Source organism: Scleropages formosus, chromosome 17, assembly GCF_900964775.1.
Source record: "Scleropages formosus chromosome 17, fSclFor1.1, whole genome shotgun sequence".
Taxonomy (NCBI): domain Eukaryota; kingdom Metazoa; phylum Chordata; class Actinopteri; order Osteoglossiformes; family Osteoglossidae; genus Scleropages; species Scleropages formosus.
The window spans coordinates 3767169-3790214 of NC_041822.1; the positions used below are offsets into that span (position 1 = coordinate 3767169).

Genomic DNA, 23046 nt, shown 5'->3' on the forward strand with positions numbered 1-23046 from the left:
GTATGTAAGGGCATCATATGATATGTTGATCTGCAAACTACGGACAACCCTAATATCCTAAAATAATGAGCTGCAGCCTTATTGTTTGCCATTCTTCCCTTCTCAAGCAACCACATGATATCTGCCCTCTCTGTTAGGTGGTGTGTGCTGAGGTCATTGATCCTTGCCTGTCCTGGTATGGTTTGGGAGGACATCCATAGGAATGTCTTTGGTAGAAGCAGTGAGGCAGAACTCCATCTTGGGGCAGGAATGCGGCAGATACTGGCAAGGAGGGGAGCAATGGAGGGAAGAGGTGAGCATTTGTACTACTGCCTTTATCTTTTGATGTAAATATTTTTGTTTCCATACTCACGATATCCATCTACTGTCCTGTATATTACTGTGTTTACATTTACACGTATGTGTTAGCAGTGGCCTGTCTTTAAAGCACTGTGTAATTGAGTCTGCCAGACTTCATTAAACATCAGATAAAGGGCTTTAGACTCAAACACTATTAAGGCAAAGCTTATTTGTTAGATATCACCATTCTGGTAGCTCACATTTCTCAAGTAGCTGCCTATAGATCTGGGATAGAAATAACAAATTTATAGGTAAAGTTAACAGATGTTGATAGACTAATTCATACAGCTGTCACAAGTATAGAAGAGAAATGGATATGAAAAGGTATGAATTCTGAGACTCTTCTTGAATGCTGGGAGGGATTCAGCAGTTCAGGTGGAGACAGGGAGTTTGCTCCACCACATCAGGACCAAGATTGAGAACAAGCTAACTTGTCGTTTTATGCCCCAAGTGATGAAACAAAACAGGCAGCAAAAGGTGGAGTTACACAGCATTCTTGCCAAGGTGTAAGGATTGATCAGCACCTTTAGGTATCGGGGTGCTGATCCATTGACCATTTTGTATGCCGCAACCACAGTCTTGAACTTGATAGAGCTGGCCGCAGGAAACAGGATGGAAGCAGAAGAGGAGGGGAGACATGTGGGAGTGTTTTGGCAGGTCAAGTTTAACTCACATTGCACCATTCTGGATAAGTTGAAGAGACTTGATGGCAGAGCCCAGAAGACCAGGCAGGTGGGAGTTGAAGTAGTCGAGGCAAAATACCACCGTAGACTGGACCAAGAGCTGAGTAGAATGTGGTGTGAGGTACTTGCAGATTATGTGAATGTTGAAAAAGAGGTGTCTACAAGATTGGGTCATGACTGCAGCATGCTGGGGAAGCATAAACTTGAGTCAGTTGTTACTCCCAGGCAGTTGAGTGACAAGGATGAGATAAGATGTCCAGTTTGAGAAAGAGCTTTTGACAGGTAGAAGCGCAAGCAAGGAAGTGGAGCATTTAAGTCTTAGAGTTGTTGAGTTGTAGATGGTGATCCGATATTTAGGTGTCTGAGAGACTTGGTACGTTGGATAGGATATATCTTTGTTGGTTTGGGGAAAACATTGGAAGAGCAGTGTGTGATCTGCATATCAGTGAACAATCAGGAGAAACTGAGACATAATGGCTGAGCCAAGAGAAGATGGAGGGGCAGAAAAGATGAAAAATACATATTAATAGCATGTGTGTTACCCTCATAAAATTTATCAAAATGAAAGCATTGTATGCACATATTTGATAAACTGTAAGCTTTCACCTTTGGAGATGAATTTTATTGGAGCGCCTTCTTGCTTTGTTGCAGATGGTATGCTGCTGTGAAGAGTTGAGAGCATATTGAAAATAGAGGGACTCCTGAAGCAGTCCTTCTTTAAAAAAAGTAGCTGTCTTGGCCATTTGCACTTTTTCCTGAATCTGTTTCTTACTGGATCCAGTACACTTGTTCACTAGGACTGAAAGAACTATGCGACACATACATGTTGAGATTGCACACAAAGAGGCGCAGTCAGACCATCCAGCCCAAGAGGGGGACCTGCCCCCTTCCCATGGCATGGTGGTGGGATTAAACTCAGTGGCAAGACAGGAGCTACGCAGACCCTTTGGGGAGGACAAAATCAAGCTGCAGAAGGTCTATCAGCTGTCCGTCTTCTCCCAGATGGGTGGATTCAGTGACCTCCCCAAGGGAGGACGATTGCAGAGAAATGAACTGAAGAGGGGCCTTCAGGAGCAGGCTCAGAGCCACAAACGCCCCCACTTGGAGCAGGGCTCCTGTTCTAAACCCATACAGGAGTATGCACCTCAGGCAGAGGTCCTGGATGGTGAGATGCTGTGCGGTTCTGGTCAGCATTTCTGTCATACTGGAACACACGTAGTCAAGCACACAGATGACATCCCTGTCCCATACTCTTCTTCACCTGTCCCTGTCAAGTGTTACTCACAGGACAATCAAAACGGACTAGTCCCTACAGCACAGAGTCCACCCTCCCCAAAACCTGAGTTCCTGGCAGACCTCAAAGCAGTGAATCGTTCCCAGCACAAGGACCCAGCTCCCTTAGCCTTCTTGCTAAAGACCACACCCCCCTTAGCAATCGCCATGCCAGACTGTACCCTAGGAGACCTTAGTACTGAGGACTGTAGCAATGGAGCGTCGTCTTGGCAGCTTTCCTGCAGCCCGAAGCCCAAAGATGAGGCACTCGGAGATCCCAATCACCCAACCACTTGCAGGGACTGTCCTCTGGAGGGCATTTCTTCCAATGTCCTGAGAACAGCAGATGCTAGGGATGGTCAGCTTAGTCTTGAGTCGGCTCCTCAAAAATACAGCAATTTCCCAAAAACCTACAGCACCTCCAGTACTTCGCTACCAGGGTCATCATCCCCCATCTCCAGCACTAATACTTGCTCTGCCAAGAAGAAGCTTCTGTCTTCCAGCGACACAGGAGAGTCCTGCTCCGAAGATGAGGGTCCATCTACCTCCAAAAGGAGCCGTCTGGCCTTGCAAGCCCCAGGGCTATGCCTCGGCGCCTTCCGCAGTACCGATGCCAAAGCTGCCCCCTTCTGGAACCACCTGCTGCCCTGCGCTCGGGAGCGGCCCAGGGTGAGAGAGTTCACTGGTATATTTTGTACATCAACACCTTTTCCTGCCAGTGACAGGAATGTCACGGGTGTGACAGTGTGTACCTTCTTGATTGTGATTCAATTATGCAGGTATTTTGTGCTTTCAAATATGGCACTTTTGCCTTTTTTTTTTTTTTTTGAAAGGGCTCCCTTCTCAACACAAAGCATCTTTTATAATGTCTGGTGTATTACGCTGTGAATGCAGTAGGGTATCAGCTTTTGAGTGACTCATGGATACCATATTTCTTATTGTTGTTCGGAATCAGGCCGCGGAAGCAATGAATGCCACCTCAAAGACCGCAGGGAGAATTAGATGCAAATGGATATGGGTGCACAGCGAATGGAACAGAGTTGGCTCTGTAGTTGTAGCGACAGCACAAGGCTGAGTTCTCCGGCACCCTCCGTGGTGTGGCCAATTATGTTGACACGGACACAGCTCCTTACACAGCCCTCATTAGAACAATGACTGTGACCTCACACCCAGACTTCTTTACCATAAGTCCTTCCTTGTCTGCAGGCCTGTACCATATGGGAGGAATTTTCTCAGTTCAATTTCAGCTGGAATGGAAAGTGTCTGCTTTTGGTTTCTCTGCATTTTTCTGGGGTTCCCCCCTCTATTAACTTTGAAAATTAAAAAGAAAAGAGAGAGAGATTCATTGTGTGTTTATTTTTGCTACCTTCATATTCCAAGATGGTAAAAAATAAAATTAATCAGTAATGACAATTTCTGTAATTATCAGTGTGGTTAATTTTTTCTTCTTTTTTTTTTTTCTTTAAAATCTTTGCACTTTATAGACACACATCCAAAGAAAATTACTTATTTGTCTGTTTCAGAGTCCCAATAATTGCAGCAGAGCAGGAAGGAGGCTTAAAAATGGAATTAGGTTGAAATCGTAAGTCTACCATCAAGTCACTTTAATCTGGTAGCTGTTCTTATGCAGTATGTAGATTTAGGAAAGTTTTTTTTTTTTTTTTTTTTTTTTTATTTTTAGTTTTCCCTGTTTACTCATTTAAATTTTGTTTTGCCTCATGTTGTCTTTTTAATTTTTTTTAGATAGTTTTAAAACTAACATTATACATGTCATATATATTGTCATATAATTTCATGGTCAGATATATAACTTCAAATTTCGATTCAAATTCTTAAGCCAAAATGAAAATGCCAAGTATACAGTGAGGTTATTATATCGTCCATCACTATAAAACAGCTGAAACATTCAATTGCTGTTGGAGACAGACATACAGCGATGTGGTATTGTATTGAGAGTATGTGAAAACAAAATCTGTCACGGTATTAAATTTCATTCAGGGCTGGTCAGTGGTAGGGGACTAGTGTTACATACAGTGTGTGTGTGTGTGTGTCTCCTGTCTGCCCTCTATCCCTGTTTCCATCTGATCTGTCCGGACTCTGGATGCAGACGTCAGCTGCGTAGTGGACAATGCAGGGAGCCTTGCAGCTCCACTCGACCAGGCTGGCCCTCCGTCTCCATCAGTCGCTCTCTCCTGGGCAATTTTGAGGTAACGCAGCAGCTACAAGCTTCTTACCCTACCTCTCCCCAGCTCCCTCTTCACTAGATCGCTGTTCTCACCGCTCAAATCCCTGTCTGTATTGACCGTCGAGGGTGGGCGTTAACGTTGTGCCTTCCTAAATGTCCAGGAGTCTATACTGAAGGGCCGCTTCTCCCCGTCGGGTCGGATCGAGGGCTTCACCGCAGAGATAGGAGCCAGCGGGTCCTACTGTCCGCAGCATGCCACCCTGCCTGTCGAGGTCACCTACTATGACATCGCCGAGCACAATGCCCCCTCGCCTTTTCTGGTAGAGTCATTCCCGCTCACTCGTTGACAAACCTCACAATACGGTTTACACTTAAACCAACTTTCATCAGTTCAGTACACGGTAACACACAATTATTTTTGAAGCTTATTTTCGTACAGTGAAGAATTACTTTGTAGCGACACATTTTAAGTAAAAAATGCATTTTTCATCAGTTTTTTTTTTTTACTTGGATCAAATTGTCTATGGAATTCTACAGTAAGTGTTAACTTGTACGTAAATATTATTATTATTATTATTATTATTATTATTATTATTATTAAGCTTATCTAATAGTTTTGTCAAAGTCATCTTTCAGTATTTCACCCTGTTACACAGTTGTGGATTTTCTGGTTTTCAGGGTGTGATCTACTTGGAACCTCTAGGAAAGAAGGGATATAGTGTACCCAAAGCAGGAACCATCCAAGTGGTGTGATCTCTTTACTTATTTCTTTGTGTGTATGTGTGTGCGATTTGTTTTTACTTGTCTCAGTTTCTTTGTTTATTCTGTTTCAGTTTTTATTTAAAAGCCGTTTCTGTTTTAAATATGTATCATATTTACCAAATCCTTCTGAATGCCTCCCAGACCTTATTTAACCCCAACAAGACTGTGGTGAAGATGTTCCTGGTAACGTATAACTTCGGGGACATGCCTGTCAATCACATGACCTTCCTGCGCCACCGAATTTTCCTGGTGCCTGTTGAGGAGGAGGAGGAGGAGGAGAAGGAGAAGGGCCAAGGAACGGGCCCACAAATGAACGCCTTGGACAGAAAGAAAATTCTCTGCTACTTGATACACCTCAGGTAACATCTTCAGATGTGTAACTTTGTCTGTTTATGCAGTAACTCGTGTGTCTAGTGTTACGTTTATGTATACAGTAGTTTAAAGTACAGAATTTCCATATATTATGTAAATAACGTTAGAGCATTTGTTAAGAGTCTTAATTTATTTACTTAACAGATTCCAGAGCTCCAAATCTGGAAAGATCTATTTGCACAATGATATCCGGCTGCTATTTTCCCGCAAATCCATTGAGATGGACACAGGGATCCCTTATGAGCTGAAGTCCTTCACCGAGGTGCCAAAAAACCCCCAGTACTCCCCCCGCGTCTGACCACCTTGTCCTTTTGGTTGAGTGGCAGATATGGACAGGCTATACAGTGGCAAGTAAATAACAAAAAAAAAAAAAAAAAAACAGCAAGACCAAGGAAACTTGACAGAGAAACACTCTTTGCATGACTGAATTCAGCGTTAACACACATTTTGGCAAAACACTCTCCCAGTGCTGATTTAGAGTAATAGTGTCATCCTCAATTCTGCCTATTGTATGGGACCACCATCCCCTATTCCCTCTTGAGAAAAAGGACCAATGGTGGCTCTGTGGCTCAGTAAAACGGAGCACCCCACATCCCGTTTTCCTAAAAGGGAACTCTGTGAGAATGCATCCATAACCGGAGAAAAGAGGAGAAAGCAACGCAATCCAGGCAGATGGGTTAAGATGGTGAACAGCAGGCTGAACTTTGCTGTTACAAGAAGTGGGGAAAGCTTGGTTGTTTTAAGAAGTTGCTGTCCTGACCAGGGTCAGCATTCGAATTTCCACAGCCCAACGGCACCAACATCTCTCTGTATGGCAAAGCGGATTCATGACAAAGGACAGCCAGCGGCGTTTCTGTGGCATTGCCCCCTGGACCCCATTCTTTGCGTCAAAGAAACAAAGACCTGGGGTTAAGACTCGGGCGTGTTATATTGGACATGTTCGCATCAAAAGCAACAGGACAATAAGCACAGACAGTATTTATTAGCCTAAAACTTAAAGCAATTTGCTCCACAGCATAGAGTGTGTTTAAAGTCAGTAATGTTCAGCAAGTACTGTTGGAGAGGTTGTGGGGATGGAAAGGAGTCATGGGAAGAGTGAAGTTATTAGGAAAAAAAAAATACATGTATTCATATTTAAAAGATCTAACTCAATGTCTAGTGAGTAAGAAGAGTGGTTGGCAATAGCTTGGAACTGCTTCATGTCCAGGAGTGCTGTCTTGTTTATGAATGTTCTTGTAGATTATTTAACATTGTGTCACATAATGTATACCAAGAGTTGAAATTCAGTGCTAAATTGAAATCAATATTTACACGTTATGGTGCCAAGTCCCAGAGCAGTGAAACTTCTGAAATGATGCCACGGACTGTAAGGGACCTCTGTTAATTTAATAACATCTGGAACATGGTTTTTGGCTGTTTTTGGTGTTCAATACAAATATCATTTTCCAGAAAATGTCAAATGTCTGGTCATTTATTTTTGGTCGTGGAGCAGCTCAAAATTTGCAGATGAGTCTATGAAAAGCAATTAAGTAGTATTTTTCATAATACACAAATATTGAGCATAATTATACAGTTTTTTTTTTTTAAATCCCTTGAATTTAAGAAATGGTTTTATTTGTCCTTTTTTGTTTTCAGTTCAAAGACTGCTTCACTGTTCCAGTGCATCCTGTGAGCTTGTAGTAGAATGCAGACATGCACTATAAACTTCTTGAACATGCAAATATAAAGAGGTGCATTTGAGTCTTGCTGAACACGGTCCCTCTAAATGCGACTTTGTTTTTTTTAGCTATTTCAGCACATTTCAGGTTTCAGGTGCAGAGTTACGAAGATCAGTTCGGTATGGCTGGACAAAATCCCTTTTTCTGAATGAGCTCCATTGGACACCCTGAGAACAATATTCCCTTGTGTGATGAATATTATCCCTGCTCATGCTTTGCTCTCCCGGGCTCTGCCAGTTCCGAAAGGACCCCTGTCTATTATTCTTCCCCTCTTTCCCGTGATCTTGATCAGAGTCCTGTGTTGCTGTGCTGCATGGTGCACCATGCCAGGACTACAATTTTGCAGCTAGTCTGTCTGTGTTCGTAATAAATAAAGTGAAGCAGCCTTAGTAATCTGCAGAATGGGCTATTTCATGCTGTTGACTGTCGGGATTGTGCAAGTACTTTGAAGGCACGTGGTAAATCGGGTGACGTCTGCACGCTCGCTGTTACAGGCTTCCCTTCGACTAATATCCACGACGCAAAAATCGCACGCTCTTCGTTCTCGAGAGGTTTGCAGATGCACCGCGTACACAAAATCATAAAAGCTATTAACAAAGGCTAACAAGGAGAGTTTACTGTGATAGAGGCGTGTAAAGGGAATGGCAGTGGAAAAACAGATGGGTAAATTTCACATAACTGCACGATGCCGCTACGTTAAATCTGTAGAGGAGAGTTGTGTGACGAGTCACTTGCATGAGCTCGCGCAGTTTTCCGTGTTTTTCGAGGCTGCCTCTAAGGACCTGAGGCGTGGAGCCAGCTACCCTGGGAGTCTCAGCTGCCCAACACCATTGTTCCGTGTTCTTTCCACAAAAGGAGGCCTGGCTGCAGGTTCTGGCACATTCTCGAGCTGAGAACAAACCAAACTCTCTCCCTCACCTTATTATGTGCGGTTTTCCACTTGAATGAGGAATGTCTTCTGCCTTTTGCTCTCCCTTTCAATTTATTTTTATCTTTTGGAAAGACATCTTCAGTCATCGTATGGTTTGGAACCAACAACATTTTTATCTGTGAAATATATAACATTCCAGATAATATTGCACTACTGTTCCTTTGTGAGTGCTGTAAATGATTTAGAGGTACATTAGGACAATAAATCATTTACTACTCTTCACCTATACTATCTGAGTTACTTGTAATTAAATGAGCAATGCAAATGTTTAATTAGAATGATTTTTTTTTTTTTTTTTCCTTTTTTTCCCCCCCCCCTTTGATTTACTTTAAGTCCTTCGGGCAATTTCAAAATCATATTTAGCATAATCACTGGACGGTTCATATTTGTGTAAACAAATGTGTTTTTTTTTTTTTTTTTTTCTCTCTTCCCTAGCTCAGTTTCTCTATTGTGTACCCTGGACATTACCCCCCCAAAAAGAAAAAAGTATTTCTAAATTTTATTTACCCGGTGTCATAAAAACATGGTGCTCCGTTGATGAAGGATATTGTGTTTTCTAGCTGCTGAGGTGTACGATGCTCTGTTTACTCTGCTTAGAGAGAACATTTTTGCAGAAGTACAAATGTTGTCCCTGTTAGATTACTTCCTCGAGGGTGTGGGCTGCCCCCTCAATAGCCTGGGTCACTATGGACAGCTGCTTGTGCACCTGGTCCCAGTCCTGCTTGAGGTTGGTCTTCTCAGCCTGCTCAAAGGCATCTGCAAGGCCTGGGAAGGTGGCCACGCTGGAGGAGCGAGAGGCCCAGATGACGTGCCTGATGGGGAAATGAAGAGGAAGAGGGGTTGGGATGTTCTCAGTAGGAGTGTGTGATGTAGTTTGGGTTGGGGATGAGATGAGATGAGCAGGATGGGGGGGGAAACAAGCGATCGGGTGTTTGGTGTATCGGTACCTGTAACTTATTTTTTCTGGGAATGCCAGGGGATCCAGGAATGCCCGGTCCAGGAGCATGAGTTGGTCATTGATCCCTCGAACCTTCAGTGGCCTGAGGCAAAAAAAAAAACGAAAATGAAGCCGTGCGCACCAGGAACGGCAGGGCGGCGGTAAAGGGAGAGTCTAACGCTCACTCACGACTCCTTCGCTAGGTCGGCGCTCTCGATCCGGCCGTTGAAGCCGTCGGCGGCCGTGCGGAACTTGGTCACAGCATCCTTCAGGGGCACTGCAGTGTCGAGTGGTATTCCTCTGTTAGGTGTGGTTACTTACTTCACTGTCCTGTTCTTGCCCATTTCAGTGGTGCTATTTCCTCCCACTTGTCCATGAATTCCATACAAATACATTTATCTGACACTTTTCTCCGAGGGAACTTAGTGTTTTTAATTATTTACCCATTTATACAGCTGGGTAATTTTACTGGAACTATTTAGGGTAAGTACTTTGCTCATAGGTACAATAGCTGGAGGTGGGGATCGAACCCGTGACCTTGGGGTCCAAAGGAGCGGCTCTAACTGCTACACATGGTACAGCACCAACAAATAGGTGCTCTTCCCCACATCTCATATACTGTATTTCATCTGTTTCAGCTGTATTGCTACAAATACATATTATATAACAGAAAACAATTGTTTCTTTATTACTTAAAAAATTTTTGAACGCTTATTACGTAACCCTAACTCGTTCCTGAAAACTGACTGAATTTCAAAAAAAACTGTAATAAAATGACTTAACGCATTACTTCGTATGGAGAAAAATTCCAGTTTGTCCCAAATCATCCCAAGTTCACCCTATTTCATGCCTAATGTCATGAGGAAAAAGTTGTGACACATTAAGACAGAATAAATATTATAAATACCAAATTTTCTCTTATCTTGTCGGGGAAGCTTTTGTGAATTGCGTGCACAGTTGTAGTAGCAAACGTGGGCCTGGATACAAAAAAACTTCCTAAAAAGTCTGCATGTGAGCATTTTTAAAGTCTGTATGTGGAAGTGCAGTAAAAACTATGAATTTTAATTTAATTATATTTAATGTTTAACTTCTAAGTTACAAAAAAATGCAGAAATTAAAGATTTCTTTTAGTTCTTTTTATTTGCAGAAATTTCATGTGAAGAAAAGTATGAAAAGACTTAGTATAAAAGCTGCTCCATCCTCACTAGTATAAAGTTTTCATCATGCTGTGTGTTGCCCTTCAAAGTGACATATCCCCAGGGAAGCAGTATTTCTATATTAGCGATAAATCAGATATTTCTCAGTTAGAAATGTGATATGTAAATTCAGTCTTAATACACTGTAAACTGGGGGTGCGGTGGGTTTGGCCAGGTCCTGTTCTCCGGTGGGTCTGGGGTTCGAGTCCCGCTTAGGGTGCCTTGCAGCGGACTGGTGTCCCGTCCTGGGTGTGTCCCCTCCACCTCCAGCCTCATGCCCTGTGCTCACTACGACCCTACTCAGGACAGGCAGCTTCAGGCAGTGTGTGTATATACGTTGTAAACCGAGTTCACAGATCAGGATCCAAGGCCCACCTGTGGCTATGATAAAGCACTGAATTTACATTTATTTAGCAGATGCTTTTATCCAAAGCGACTTCCAATGAACTCTATGTAGTGTTATCAGCCCACACACCTTATTCACCGTGGTGACTTACACTGCTGGATACACTACTTGCAATGGGTTACTCCTCCATACATCAGTGGAACACACACACTATGGGGGAACCTGAACAGCATGTCTTTGGAGTGTGGGAGGAAACCAGAGCACCCGGAGGAACCCAACACAGACACAGGAAGAACATGTAAACTCCACACAGACCGAGCAGGGATCGAAGCCACATCTTCTCACACCACCCAGGTGCTGTGAGACCGCAGCGCTACTCGCTGTGCCACCGTGCTGCCAATGTCTCCCATGTTCATGCCGCCAACCCTCACCAGTGTCCCCAGTGTGTGATTAGCTCACCCATGGAGATGCCGTGCTGTGCCAGTTTCTCATTGAAGCTCTCTACCGCGGTGCTGAGGTACTGCTCTAGGCTCTCTGCGTAGTCGGAGCAACTGAAGGGCAGCAGGAGACTGTCCGCCAGTCTCAGCAGCACATTCCCCGCCACTCTCGCCACCGTCTGGTGACTGGTGAACCCTGACATAGAGGAACAGTTAGTTGACTGTGCATTCGCACTTGTACTTAAAGGGAAGTTTAAATGGTACCAGTAAGATTGATGTTATTTTTGTGTAAAATTCTGTTGATTTTTTTAAATATACTGTATACGTAGCATGTAATATAAAGGAAGTCTCTGCAGAAACATTAACTTAGCATTTCCCAAAAAAATTACTCTAACTTATGCCAAAAAAGAGCAGCCAGCTGTAAGACTATTGGACAACGATGCAATTTTTCTAACTCGTATTTAAACAGACACTTATGTACAACCTTATTAGTCATGCAAAGTTCCAAAAGAAATATTCTTTATGTTGTAATACTCAACACATAGTAGATTTTATTATTAATTCATTGCTTAACTGAAGCTTTTTTTCTAAGGAACCCACACTATTCCTGATATACAGTCATGCGCCACTTAACATTTCGGGCAACGACTGACCACATATACAACAGTGGTCCCTTAGGATAATAATGGAGCTTAAAAATACTTATCGACTAGCGACGCCATGGTCATCGTAACATTGTACCACAACGTGTTACTCACGTGTTCGTGGTGGTGCTGCTGTAAAGAAATCTACTGCACTGCCGGTCATATAAAAGTATAGTACATACAATTATGTACAGTAAATAATAATTGATAATGATAATAAACAACTATGTTACTTGTTTATGCATTTACTATACTGTACTTTTTAGTGTTATTTTACAATGTACTCTTTCTACTCATTAAAAATGTTTACTGTAAAACAGTATGCTGTGTTACACTAGCAGCAGCGACATAAATCTCGTGTTTACTGCGTCTCGACTGCACCAAGGCTATACCATCTAGGTTTGCATAAGGACACTCTATGATTGAGGCTATACCATCTAGGTTTGTATAACTACACTATGATCGAGGCTATACCATCTAGGTGTGTATAAGTACGCTCTATGATCGAGGCTATACCATCTAGGTTTGCATAAGGACACTCCATGATCGAGGCAATACCATCTAGGTTTGTATAACTACACTGTGATCGAGGCTATACCATCTAGGTTTTATAAGTACACTATGATCGAGGCTATACCATCTAGGTTTGCATAAGGACACTTTATGATCGAGGCTATACCATCTAGGTGTGTATAAGTACGCTCTATGATCGAGGCTATACCGTCTAGATTTGTATAACTACACTATGATCGAGGCTATACCATCTAAGTTTGTATAACGACACTTTATGATCGAGGCTATACCATCTAGGTTTGCATAAGGACACTTTATGATCGAGGCTATACCATCTAGGTTGGTATAACTACACTATGATCGAGGCTATACCATCTAGGTTTGTATAACTACACTTTGATCGAGGCTATACCATCTAGGTTTGCATAAGGACACTTTATGATCGAGGCTGTACCATCTAGGTTTGTATAAGTACACTCTAATGATGTTCGCACAATGATGAAATCACCCAACGACGCATTTCTCAGAAGGTATCCCTCCCGTTAAGCGACGCATATCTGTGTGTATTATCCAATTCAATAACTGTTTGTCTAGGTCAAGGCCCCAGGGGTCCGATACCTATCCTCAAGGCACAGGCTGTGAGGTAAGGTAAAATCTGGACAGGACACGAGTCTGCCGCAGGAAAATCACACATTACAGGATCAACAGGAAGTGGAACTTGAAAGGACAGCCTTCACATTACAAGTTCACATCCTGAACTGCAATGTTCTATAGAGCTAATATGCTCCATGTATGTATACATTTGGATTTAAATATTTAGAAAACCATGCAGGATATCTTACCTGGATCGATGTACTTGGAGGAGTAGTCAAAAGTGTCGTAGGCTGTATGATATGCGGGGTAAATCCGGGCTTTTGTTTTACTCTGAAAAACAACAGCTAAGGATGAAACCAGATGAGATGCATAGTTTACAAAGCTGCCCGAAAATATGGGTTTCCATAAAATCATCATCAAAGGTCAGGGGGTTACTTACCCTATCATAAGTGTAGGAAATGTCCATAGAAGTGATTCCCAGGAAGTGCATGAAGGGAGCATAGTCACTTCCAGCTCCTGTCAGGTAGGGTACTCTGGACAGGCAGGTAGTGCGGCCAGTTAGTTGAAAGCCACAGAAATGAAGCATGAAGAACAATGTTGAGAGATACAAACTGTGGTATGAGGCCATGGGTGGGGCTGGTCCTGTTAAAATAGCGAATCCAATTGTCGTACACAGACAGGTCGGACGCCGGCGTCTTCACCTGAGTACGTGATTCATGAAAAGGTTAACAAACCATGCTGTATAACCTGGGGATTGTTACACAACTACAGTACATACCTGATGTTCAGCATATCTCCAAATCACCACCATCTACAGTTATTCATCTAGGTGATGCTTCTCTCCAAAGCAACTTACAATGTTAAGGTCACAATTATTTACCCATTTATACAACTGGGTAATTACCTTGTTCAGGGGTACTATAGCCAGAGGTGAGGCTCAAACCTACAACCTTTGGGTCTAAAGTCAGTACCTCTAACCACTATGCTACCAGCTGTCCCTGTATAAGGGCACTCTATGACTGAGGCTATATCATCTATACCAACAAGCACTCCGCCATGGACAGTCCCAAGCCTGGCTGAGAAAAGAGGAGGGTTGGGCGTGGGGCTAGCTACCCTACATGGTAAAAACCTTGCCAACTACAGAAACGCCAAAAAGGAAATTTCAAGACATCTCAGCTCTTGGGGAAGATGGATCCTCCACAAGAAGACATACGTCGCCTGATGGCGAAAGCCGGATAACTCTGGAAACCACTAGGCCAACACCCCTTCTTTCATCCAAGATACCTGGGCAGAGACACCTGGAGAGTCCTTGTTGGTGGCCTGCGCCCCAGGAGGGGTGGAAGGCGTTGTTGATGATGATGATGATGATGATGATATATAATTCAACATGACTGTTATTACCTATTAGAAGATAAACAAAAAGCCCAAATCACCTGTTTGGAGGCTGTGAACACAACACTCTGGGCGATGGGGGATGCTTGGGCCCTTAAGGTCGCGTTAGCTGAGAAGGAGAAAAACGACAGTAGGATGAGAGTCAGACAACAGGAATTCAAGTCATCCTCTGACTTTATTTTGTTGGTATCACAGAAGAACCATTTTGCAGCAGTACATACATACATTTTCTGAACCGCTTGTCCCATTGGGGTCGCGGAGAGCCAGAGCCTAACCTGGCAACATAGTGCATAAAACTGGAAGGGGAGAGGACACACCCATGACAGAACACCAGTCTATCACAAGGCACCCCTAGCAGGACTCGAACCCCAGACCCACCAGAAAGCAGGACCTGGGCCAACCCACTGCTCCACCATCATACATAGATCAGTCAGAAAAAAAATACCAGAGGTGGAAGACATGCCTCTCCTGCCCCCTTCCCACTGTCACACCTGTACGTGACACCATTTTTACCACCACTAGCAGGGTACTAGTACTCAGCACTGAGGAAGTTAAATGTCAATGCTGGAGAGACACGTTAGACTTGCATATCATTACCTGCCCCGATTAGGGCTGCAGTTGACATATCTAAACAAAAGAAAAATCTGTTCCAATTTTCGGTCATAGTAAATCTCAAAAAGCACAAATTAACTGAGCGTCTAAAACAGCTGCATAGCAACAAATGCTCACCGAACACTGAGATGTCCACGTTAATGTAGGCCACGGTCCGCTGCCTTAGTTTGCTCTGATACTCCTGCGGGAAATTTTCAGATGGTTTATATTTGAGGAGCTTATCAATCTCAGCTTCCAGTTGCCAGAGGAGATTATGGAGCAGGGGTGCTTTTTAAAAAACGTGATTCATTTGTTTTGCTGCGAACCACATCCAGGACAACTTGGGCAGGTTCCTCGTTTACTCATCTCTACCCCCCCGGATGACGTTTAGGTTCGGTTGATGTTTTTCGGCCGCGGATGCACCAGCGCGGCAATTGTCACGTAAATTAACCGTAGAGCCACTCCATCGCAATCCTCTGAGCGCTACTAAGTGGCGATAAAATGTCCCCAGTCAATAGAAAAGCATTAAAAATGACCTCAGCGTATTCGGTGGACCCAATGAGTCCAAACTCCTCCGCTCCCCAGCTTCCGAAAATAATGGATCTGCGTGGCCTCCATTTCCCTGTCACGTAAACAACAATACGACCATCACTTATTCCATTCACACATTTCCGTTCTCACTCATTGCTCATCATCTGTCCTCGCTCGGGTCTATTTTAGAAGAGGTATCACCGGCCTGGATTCATGCGGTCCAAGTACGGTCGCAAGCTTTTGAGCTCTGGACCGCAGTCCTTACCAGCCTTCACCATCTTCCCCAGCACCCTGGTTATTTCCAACATGACCGCTGTGCCGCTGCTGGGATCGATGGCCCCGTGCACCCAGCTGTCCCTGTGGTTTCCGTAGATGACATACCTGTCTGAGTAGGAGGAAGTCGCAAGAAGTGTCATGGAAACGTTCTATGGCTCTACACAAGGACTGCTCCACACGCAATGTTTTCGCATTTACATGTATTCATTTAGCAGACGCTTTTCTCCAAGGGACGTAGATCTCATAGAAAATACTATGTGTTCATTACATTAGCAGGAAGCGACACTTAGATGCATATGCATGATTCTTAAATACAGTTAGTTGGTTTCTTTCCACCATATGAGCCAACGTTCATCACACGAGTAGTTGCATAAAACGTTATCAGAATATCCACGATTCAGATCACCTTCCGATCTTAAAGAGCACTTAAGAGATCACGGGCGATCATTCGCCGAAGTAGGGTGTGTGTGAAAGTGGTACCAAACAGACAGCACCGGTCAAGGTCCACTCACCAGGCTCCACACTGCCTCTGATGATTCCCATGACGTTGGAAGAGTTTCTCAACTCAGCCCAGTTGTAGATGTCCAACTGCACGTCACTGGAAAAGAACGGCGTCCATGAACCCGCAGATGACACGGGACACATTTTATGATGTTATGGCCAGCTATCCTCTGCGATCATCCATGAGCTCTCAGGACTTTTGCTGTCAGATGATCAGAAGGCGAGACGGAAAGTACAACCGCACACAGATGCATCATCTGAAACCGCTTGTCCCATATGGGGGTCGAAGGGAGCCAGAGCCTAACCCGGCAACACAGGGCGTAAGGCCGGAGGGGGAGGGGACGCACCCAGGGCGGGACGCCAGTCCGTCGCAAGGCACCCCAAGCGGGACTCGAACCCCAGACCCACCGGAGAGCAAGACCCAGCCCAACCCACTGCACCACCACACCCCCTAGTACAACCACAAACACGCAAATTGTTTGAGAGTTTTTAACGGTTTTTAACGATTTTGCTCCCACTCAGAACCGGAGAAACAATCATTGTCATAATACTAATTATTTGATCACCTGCTATTGAATTTGGATGTGGACTTGAATCCCGGCCCTCCAACATTATATGTGCAGTTGAAGGCTCCTTGCCAGGCTTCTGGAGCTCCAGGTCCATCAAGCTCACTGGAATGACAGCCAGTCAGTTGAATGGGAGAGAATTCGTACCCTGTCATACCCGGAGATCATGGTCACCGAAGGATGTCTCTAACACAGCACAGCAGAAACACACACCAGATTAATTCGTAGGCATCCTGAAACCCAATTGGTTGTATGGGAATGGGCGGAATCCCTGTGATGTCAGCTTCAGGAATCCTGTACGTGTCCTCTGGGAGACAAGAAAAAAATCTCTTTTAACGCAGTCAGAAATTATAATGGGGCTCATACTCTGAATTATTACACACACACACAGAAACCACCTGTCCCAAGGAGGGTCACAGTGAGCTGGAGCTTAACCCAGCAACACAGGGTGCAAGGCTGGAGGGGGAGGGTAACACACCCAGGACAGGACACCAGTCCATCACAGTGCACCCCAAGCGGGACTCGAACTCCAGACCCACCAAAGAGCAGGACCTGGTCAAACGTGCCACACCATCACACCCCTCTCTGATTTATTAGAGGCCAACATACACATCGTCAGAACCGCTAGTCCCATACGGGATCACGGGGAACCGGAGCCTACCCGGCAACACAAGGCTGGAGGGGGAGGGGACACACCCAGGACGGGATGCCAGTCCATCACAAGGCACCCCAAGCGGGACTCGAACCCCAGACCCACTGGAGAGCAGGACCCGGTCCAACCCACCGCGCCACTGCGCCCCCCGTGGTCAACATATTAATGGAAAATTCTGTCTAGTGCGAAGCCATCTTTTCAAGTATCAAGGCTTCAATGCGACAGCTGTACGGAACGGGAGGTAGTAGCGAACAAAAAAAAATGGAAGCACTGAGTTCTGCGTCGTCTCCGCTGCTTCGGATTAAACTATGACACGGTTTCTATTCTCGTTTTGCCTGGAGTTTCCATTCAGGATGTCACACGCTGTCACCTTTTGCAGCCAGGTATGGTGTCAGCATGTCCCCAAAGTGGGTGTTGAAGGATCCTCTCTCAACCCCGGTTGGGGGCAAGTACCAGGAGTGGGGGTACGTCTCACTTGAGTCCGACATTTTTCCATCGTTTATGTCCCGGGGCTCTGTGTACACCAGCACCCCAGCCACTCCAAACAGGGCACCGTTAATGGCCTGAGAAGCAGAAAGCAGAAGCCAGTTAGAGTTCTCAAATGTACCATTATCTCCTTTGCAACCGGCTACGTATTTCAATAACATATCGTGCAACCACATTGAGCTGCTCAGGAGCTTCAGCCTCACGTTGAGCTCCAAACCCCAAAACCCAAGTGAAGCCTCTTTCAGGATCAACATCGCAACAAACACAAAACGACACTTACTTTTGCCGCTCTTCCTGCTCCTCCGTACTTGACGATGGCAATGGTGCCAGCGAGGTTCATGGTCTTGTTCAGGTACTCGTAGTCGCTGACCTTACCCTCGTTGGCGTACACAAGCTTTCCCTGGCAATTCAGAGCAGCAAGGGAACATTGCTTCATTAGAACCGATTGGCACCCTTAACCTATCCGATTAGCATACGTTCGAATCAGTGAGGGCACCTAACCCGCTTCATTAGCACATTGTTCGATTTTAGAAAGAGATCTGCAGTCTTTAAAGTGAACCTGCAACATTTTATTTATTTAACAGATGCTTTTCTCCAAAGCCACTTCCAATGAGCTCTATGTAGTGTTACCAGCCCACACACCTTATTCACCATGTTGACTTACACTGCTGGATACACTACTTAGATGGGTCACTCATCCATACATCAGTGGAACACACTCTGTCACTCACTCACTATGGGGGAACCTGAACAGCATGTCTTTGGAGTGTGGGAGGAAACCAGAGCACCCAGAGAACATGTAAACGCCACAGAGGCTGAGTGGGGATCAAACCCACATCCTCTCGCACCACCCAGGCATTGTGAGACAGCGGACTTACTTACTGTGCCACCGTACCGTAACATTGGGTAGTGTACCCCTCTCATCTCTGGTACTGAAGTGGGAAAGGTACCTTTGCATGTCCAGGAGGACCATATGCTGCGTATGGCTGAACCACTGCTTCGTCTTCCTGTTCAGGTCCGTAAGGCTTCTCCTTCTCAGTACCAGTAAACAGGACACTACCAGAAGAGGAAACTTACACACAGAACAAGACCATAAGAAAAAGCATGTGAAGGACCACTATTATGATATGATGTAAGAACACTTTACTCCTTTACTGGTAGCCATAAACATATTGCACTGTATCTCTGATTGACATCAACAGTATTGTTTTATTGCACATCGTTAAGTCAAAAACTTTATAGCACATTCACATCAGCTCATAAAGTGTGATTTTACAGAATTATTTTGCCATATGTTCATTTCTGTTTGATTACCTGAGGGACCGCTGGCCGTATCCCAGCGGCCCACGTAAGAATCTGATGAAAGCTATAACCCCCAAGAAAAATTTCCAAAACTAAATTTGAAATTCCATAACTAAAACCCCAGGTCAAGAAGCCCTGTATTATGCAGATCATCTTACAAATTTCTGTTAATTCCATTGACTTTTTTTCTTTGTTTTTGTATATTTTTCTATTGTTATTAGATTAAGTTCTGGTGTAGGTTCATCTCAAGCTCCCACTTGAAAGGGGAATTTCTAAAAAACTCTAATTTCCCCCCCCAAAAAAAAAAAAAAATAAATAAAAACCTATTCTTCCCTCATTTTACAAGTTCCCAAAATTGATTTCATTACCTTAAGAATTGAACACACGGGCGACTATAAACAGTCGACAACAGACCACAACTACAACCATCTATGAGTCCAAGGTAGCTTATTGCTGGAAGAGCTGAACTTACCGACAGTTGGGGTGTTAACGCTCAACGCTTATCTGTACCCATCAACTAGAACGAGTGCTTGTGATGCACTTTTTCTCCCATAAAATATCCGTCTGTCCAAATCAGTACAGTTCAGGTCAACGAAGAAAAGCTTGCGCTATGAGAGTAATGATGCTTGGAAGCGCTAAACTCACCGACTGTGACTTTGTTTGGAACTGTTTCGTTAGGAAAGGAGAGGTAAACCTTGTACTCTTCTCTCCAGGCATCATCTAGGCCATTGTCTGGGTCCTGCCACCTGCTCAGCATGTATTTCACCGTGGCCTCGTCCCCAGCAGTGGTGGCCATGTGGGGCACCCGGGTCAGCGTCCTGAGGACAGAGCAAGGGCAGCGCTAAGGAGCCGATTGTTCCGGAAACGCACGCACCGAACATGCGGCACTCATCACCGCCAGATCACGTCCCGTGTTAAAAAGTACACTTTCATACATTTTATCGAGCGCCAAAAAATGAGCCTGAATACCGAAAATAAAATCTAATATTGCTCCATGTCATCCCTATGTAATGTTCCTGATCAAATTAACAGACATTAACACTTTCATGTCCAACTATCTTCCCTCTCGTGGCTTTTTCGTCAAAGATGCTAAATGACAAAATACATTTTTACATTGTTCAAATTAACTTTTACGTTTCATTTCATTCCTTTCACTTGGCAACACTCATATCCGTAGCTGTGCGCATATATGACCAAATGGCGAAATACAGTGTGGCAAAATAATACATAATACATTTTGTTTGTCACTAAGTGGAACAGGTGGAGTGAGTTGAATCATAAAAAAAATATTATTATTATTATTAAAATTACACAACATATTATTTATGTGCCTAGTGTTATAGTTAAAGTGTAAACACAGGGAAGATAGACCCTGATCCTATATCCTATATAAATTTACATTTATTTATTTATCAGACACTTTACTCTAAAGTGACTTCCCATGAACTCTATGTAGCGTTATCAGCCCACACACCTTATTCACCATGGTGACTTACACTGCTAGATACACTACTTACACTGGGTCACTCATCCATACATCAGTGGAACACACACACTCTTTCTGTCACTCACACACTATGGGGGAACCTAACAGCATGTCTTTGGACTGTGGGAGGAAACCCACACAGACACAGGGAGAACATGCCAACTCCACGCAGACTGGGTGGGGATCAAACCCACGTCCTCTGGCACCACCCAGACGCTGTGAGACAGCAGTGCTACTCACTGCGCCTCCGTGCCGCCCCAACTTATGAAATTTAATACACACACACACACACACATTTTCTGAACTGCCTGTCCCACACGGGGTCGCGGGGAACCGGAGCCTACCCAGCAACTCAGGGCGTAAGGCAGGCGGGGGAGGGGACACAACCAGGACGGGACGCCAGTCCGCCGCAAGGCACCCCAAGCGCGACTCGAACCCCAGACCCACCAGAGAGGAGGACCCAGTCCAACCCACTGCGCCACCGCACCCCCCCTGAAATTTAATATTCAAAGACATTAATTCCACTACACTCATTAAGAAAACTCAGTCTTTGAGTTGAATTTCAGTCCATCGGTGTTTCTAACCCAGACCGAGACCATCGAGCTACCTGAGGTTCTCTTCTATCTGAATTGCGGCCACCTCCTCGATGAACTGCGTGACAAAGTTCTCGTCAACATCCCGGGCAGCTTCCTGAGCGCACTCTGAAGACGAGCTGTCATCCTTAATCCCGAAATGTCCCAGCAAGATGCCTACTGTGAGGACCACAGCTCCTCCAAGCCCAAAAAGCAACACCTTCTTCAGCATGGTCCTATCTGAGCAGTCAAAGTGTGAAAGGATGTCATCCTGTTTTATTTCTAAGTTCAGTCCATAAAGACACTTTATCACAGCAGAGTCGCCGGATTAATGATTTCTGGAGTCAGATTTGAACTTTATCCCTTTCGGTCCTGTGTATATGAAGCAAAGGGATCAAATGACTCATAAAAATAGAAAGACTTTTCAGGAGAAATGACCGGCGCGCAGATAAAGAGGGAAGCTAAATTACATGACGAGAATGTATGGATGTTTAATTGTCTCTAAAATCGTGCTGATCCAGGCGAGAGTGTTTCGAAAAACCGTGAACAACATTTTACGTTTAAGGAAGTACCGCAGTGCAACGAATATACATATTACTGTTACCAGTAAGAAATCAGCCAAAAGCACACTTTGCCCAATTCTGACCCTCACTAGGCATCGAGTCAGAAAACAACTTCTTTTCACATGTTATCATTTTGAGAAAACAAGAATAAAAAGTCGATTCACAGCCTGGTGACACAGCAGATTGTATTAATGTGTCACCTGAGCTGTGCGTTCGGGTATGGATCCGTGGCCCCAAGTGTTTCCTCCAGGTGTTCGCAGCCACAGCTACGGTCCAAAGACGTGTTTTGGGTGGTCTGGTGACTCTAAATAGCCCATAGTGTGTGTTTGCGTGTAAAATTCCTCTGCGATGAGCTTGCGCCCCTTCCAGGGTGTGCTTTGCCTCAAGTCTGACGCTACAAGGATGATCTCTGGACCTCCACGACCCTCCAATAGGACAAGCAGTTATCGATAATGAATGAAGGGCATGAAAAACCTTTCCAGTGTCTTTATAGTTTAAATAGCAGAGAGGTCCTGAGATGCCAAAAAAGAAAGAAAATATTCATTTTAAATCCACAAAAATTGTTTTGTGCCTGTTCTCTCTATTCTGTACATTATTTTCATGTTTCATTGACTTTCAGGGTGCCTTTGAGGATCTTGACCTTTTATGATGACCTGCAAAGTCAGTGATCATGATTGTATTTCAAAGCACACGTTCAGGATTTACATCATCTGAGATTGCAGCTACTCATTCCGTTTGAAGGGCTTTGTGAAGATTGGCTCGGAAGCCCAGGAATTCAAGGTGAGGCGATCGAAGACCAAGAGACTGAACCAAGGCAGAGTAGCCGTCTACTTTCATTTGAGATCGTGTGAAATTTTCTTTGGAAGATTTGGCTCAAAACACACACAGTCCGAAACCGTTTGTCCCGAGCAGGGTCGAGGCGAACCTGGAGCCTAACCCGGCAACACAGGGTGCGAGGCTGAAGGGGGAGGGGACACACCCAAGACTCTTGCAGCAGTGTCTGGATGTATTCCTGACGCTAAACCGCCTGCAGTCAGAATTGCTGTTACCACCCCCGCCCCCCCCATCCACCACTTCCATGATCGTCTTCCTCTTTAAATCCCTGACCCTTCTTGGTGTTAACCCTCATCTTTCCCTGTTTCTCTACATATCTCCTCTGTGAACTGGATCTGTTGCTTCTTCCTTCATAACCTCCACAG

The 23046-nt window shown here is 44.5% G+C and overlaps 2 protein-coding genes across 3 annotated transcripts; one reads left to right on the forward strand and one right to left on the reverse strand.

Moving 5' to 3' along the window:
* The first annotated feature begins 213 nt into the window (after positions 1 to 213).
* Positions 214 to 5992, forward strand: LOC108939003 (protein FAM214B-like). Of its 2 annotated transcripts, XM_018760063.2 has the most exons (8): positions 214 to 292; positions 1674 to 2963; positions 3818 to 3876; positions 4402 to 4501; positions 4641 to 4799; positions 5158 to 5226; positions 5383 to 5600; positions 5758 to 5992. In XM_018760063.2, exons 2-8 carry the CDS (start codon positions 1833 to 1835, stop codon positions 5909 to 5911), a joined length of 1890 nt encoding a protein of 629 aa, XP_018615579.2. In that variant the 5' UTR covers positions 214 to 292; positions 1674 to 1832; the 3' UTR covers positions 5912 to 5992. The 2 variants fall into 2 exon arrangements, with proteins under 2 accessions (XP_018615579.2, XP_018615581.2); XM_018760065.2 differs by lacking the exon at positions 5758 to 5992 and having other exon boundaries at positions 5158 to 5255; positions 5383 to 5400.
* A 2586-nt stretch (positions 5993 to 8578) lies between these two features.
* On the reverse strand, positions 8579 to 21598 carry naaladl1 (N-acetylated alpha-linked acidic dipeptidase like 1). Its single transcript, XM_018760066.2, has 19 exons — positions 21320 to 21598; positions 19872 to 20044; positions 18875 to 18996; positions 18205 to 18324; positions 17809 to 18001; positions 17000 to 17093; positions 16787 to 16891; positions 16232 to 16317; positions 15709 to 15828; positions 15449 to 15534; positions 15051 to 15114; positions 14363 to 14430; positions 13542 to 13630; positions 13369 to 13462; positions 13178 to 13259; positions 11201 to 11374; positions 9389 to 9476; positions 9210 to 9302; positions 8579 to 9074 (listed from the first exon to the last, which is right to left on the reverse strand). The coding sequence occupies exons 1-19, from the start codon at positions 21514 to 21516 to the stop codon at positions 8897 to 8899; spliced, it is 2226 nt and encodes a 741-aa protein (XP_018615582.1). The 5' UTR covers positions 21517 to 21598; the 3' UTR covers positions 8579 to 8896.
* Between the last annotated feature and the right edge of the window lie 1448 nt (positions 21599 to 23046).

What these genes read in the sequence shown, in the direction of transcription:
- LOC108939003 (XM_018760063.2), top strand. Translation starts at nt 1,833, where the DNA reads ATGCGACACATACATGTTGAGATTGCACACAAAGAGGCGCAGTCAGAC. An exon ending in GCGCTCGGGAGCGGCCCAGG is followed by an intron (nt 2,964 to 3,817) that starts GTGAGAGAGTTC and finishes TGTCTGTTTCAG; the next exon opens with AGTCCCAATAATTGCAGCAG. An exon ending in AATGGAATTAGGTTGAAATC is followed by an intron (nt 3,877 to 4,401) that starts GTAAGTCTACCA and finishes CTCTGGATGCAG; the next exon opens with ACGTCAGCTGCGTAGTGGAC.
- naaladl1 (XM_018760066.2), bottom strand. Translation starts at nt 21,516, where the DNA reads ATGCTGAAGAAGGTGTTGCTTTTTGGGCTTGGAGGAGCTGTGGTCCTC. An exon ending in CGTGGACATCTCAGTGTTCG is followed by an intron (nt 14,431 to 15,050) that starts GTGAGCATTTGT and finishes TCTCCTTCTCAG; the next exon opens with CTAACGCGACCTTAAGGGCC. An exon ending in TTTCCTACACTTATGATAGG is followed by an intron (nt 13,260 to 13,368) that starts GTAAGTAACCCC and finishes GTTGTTTTTCAG; the next exon opens with AGTAAAACAAAAGCCCGGAT.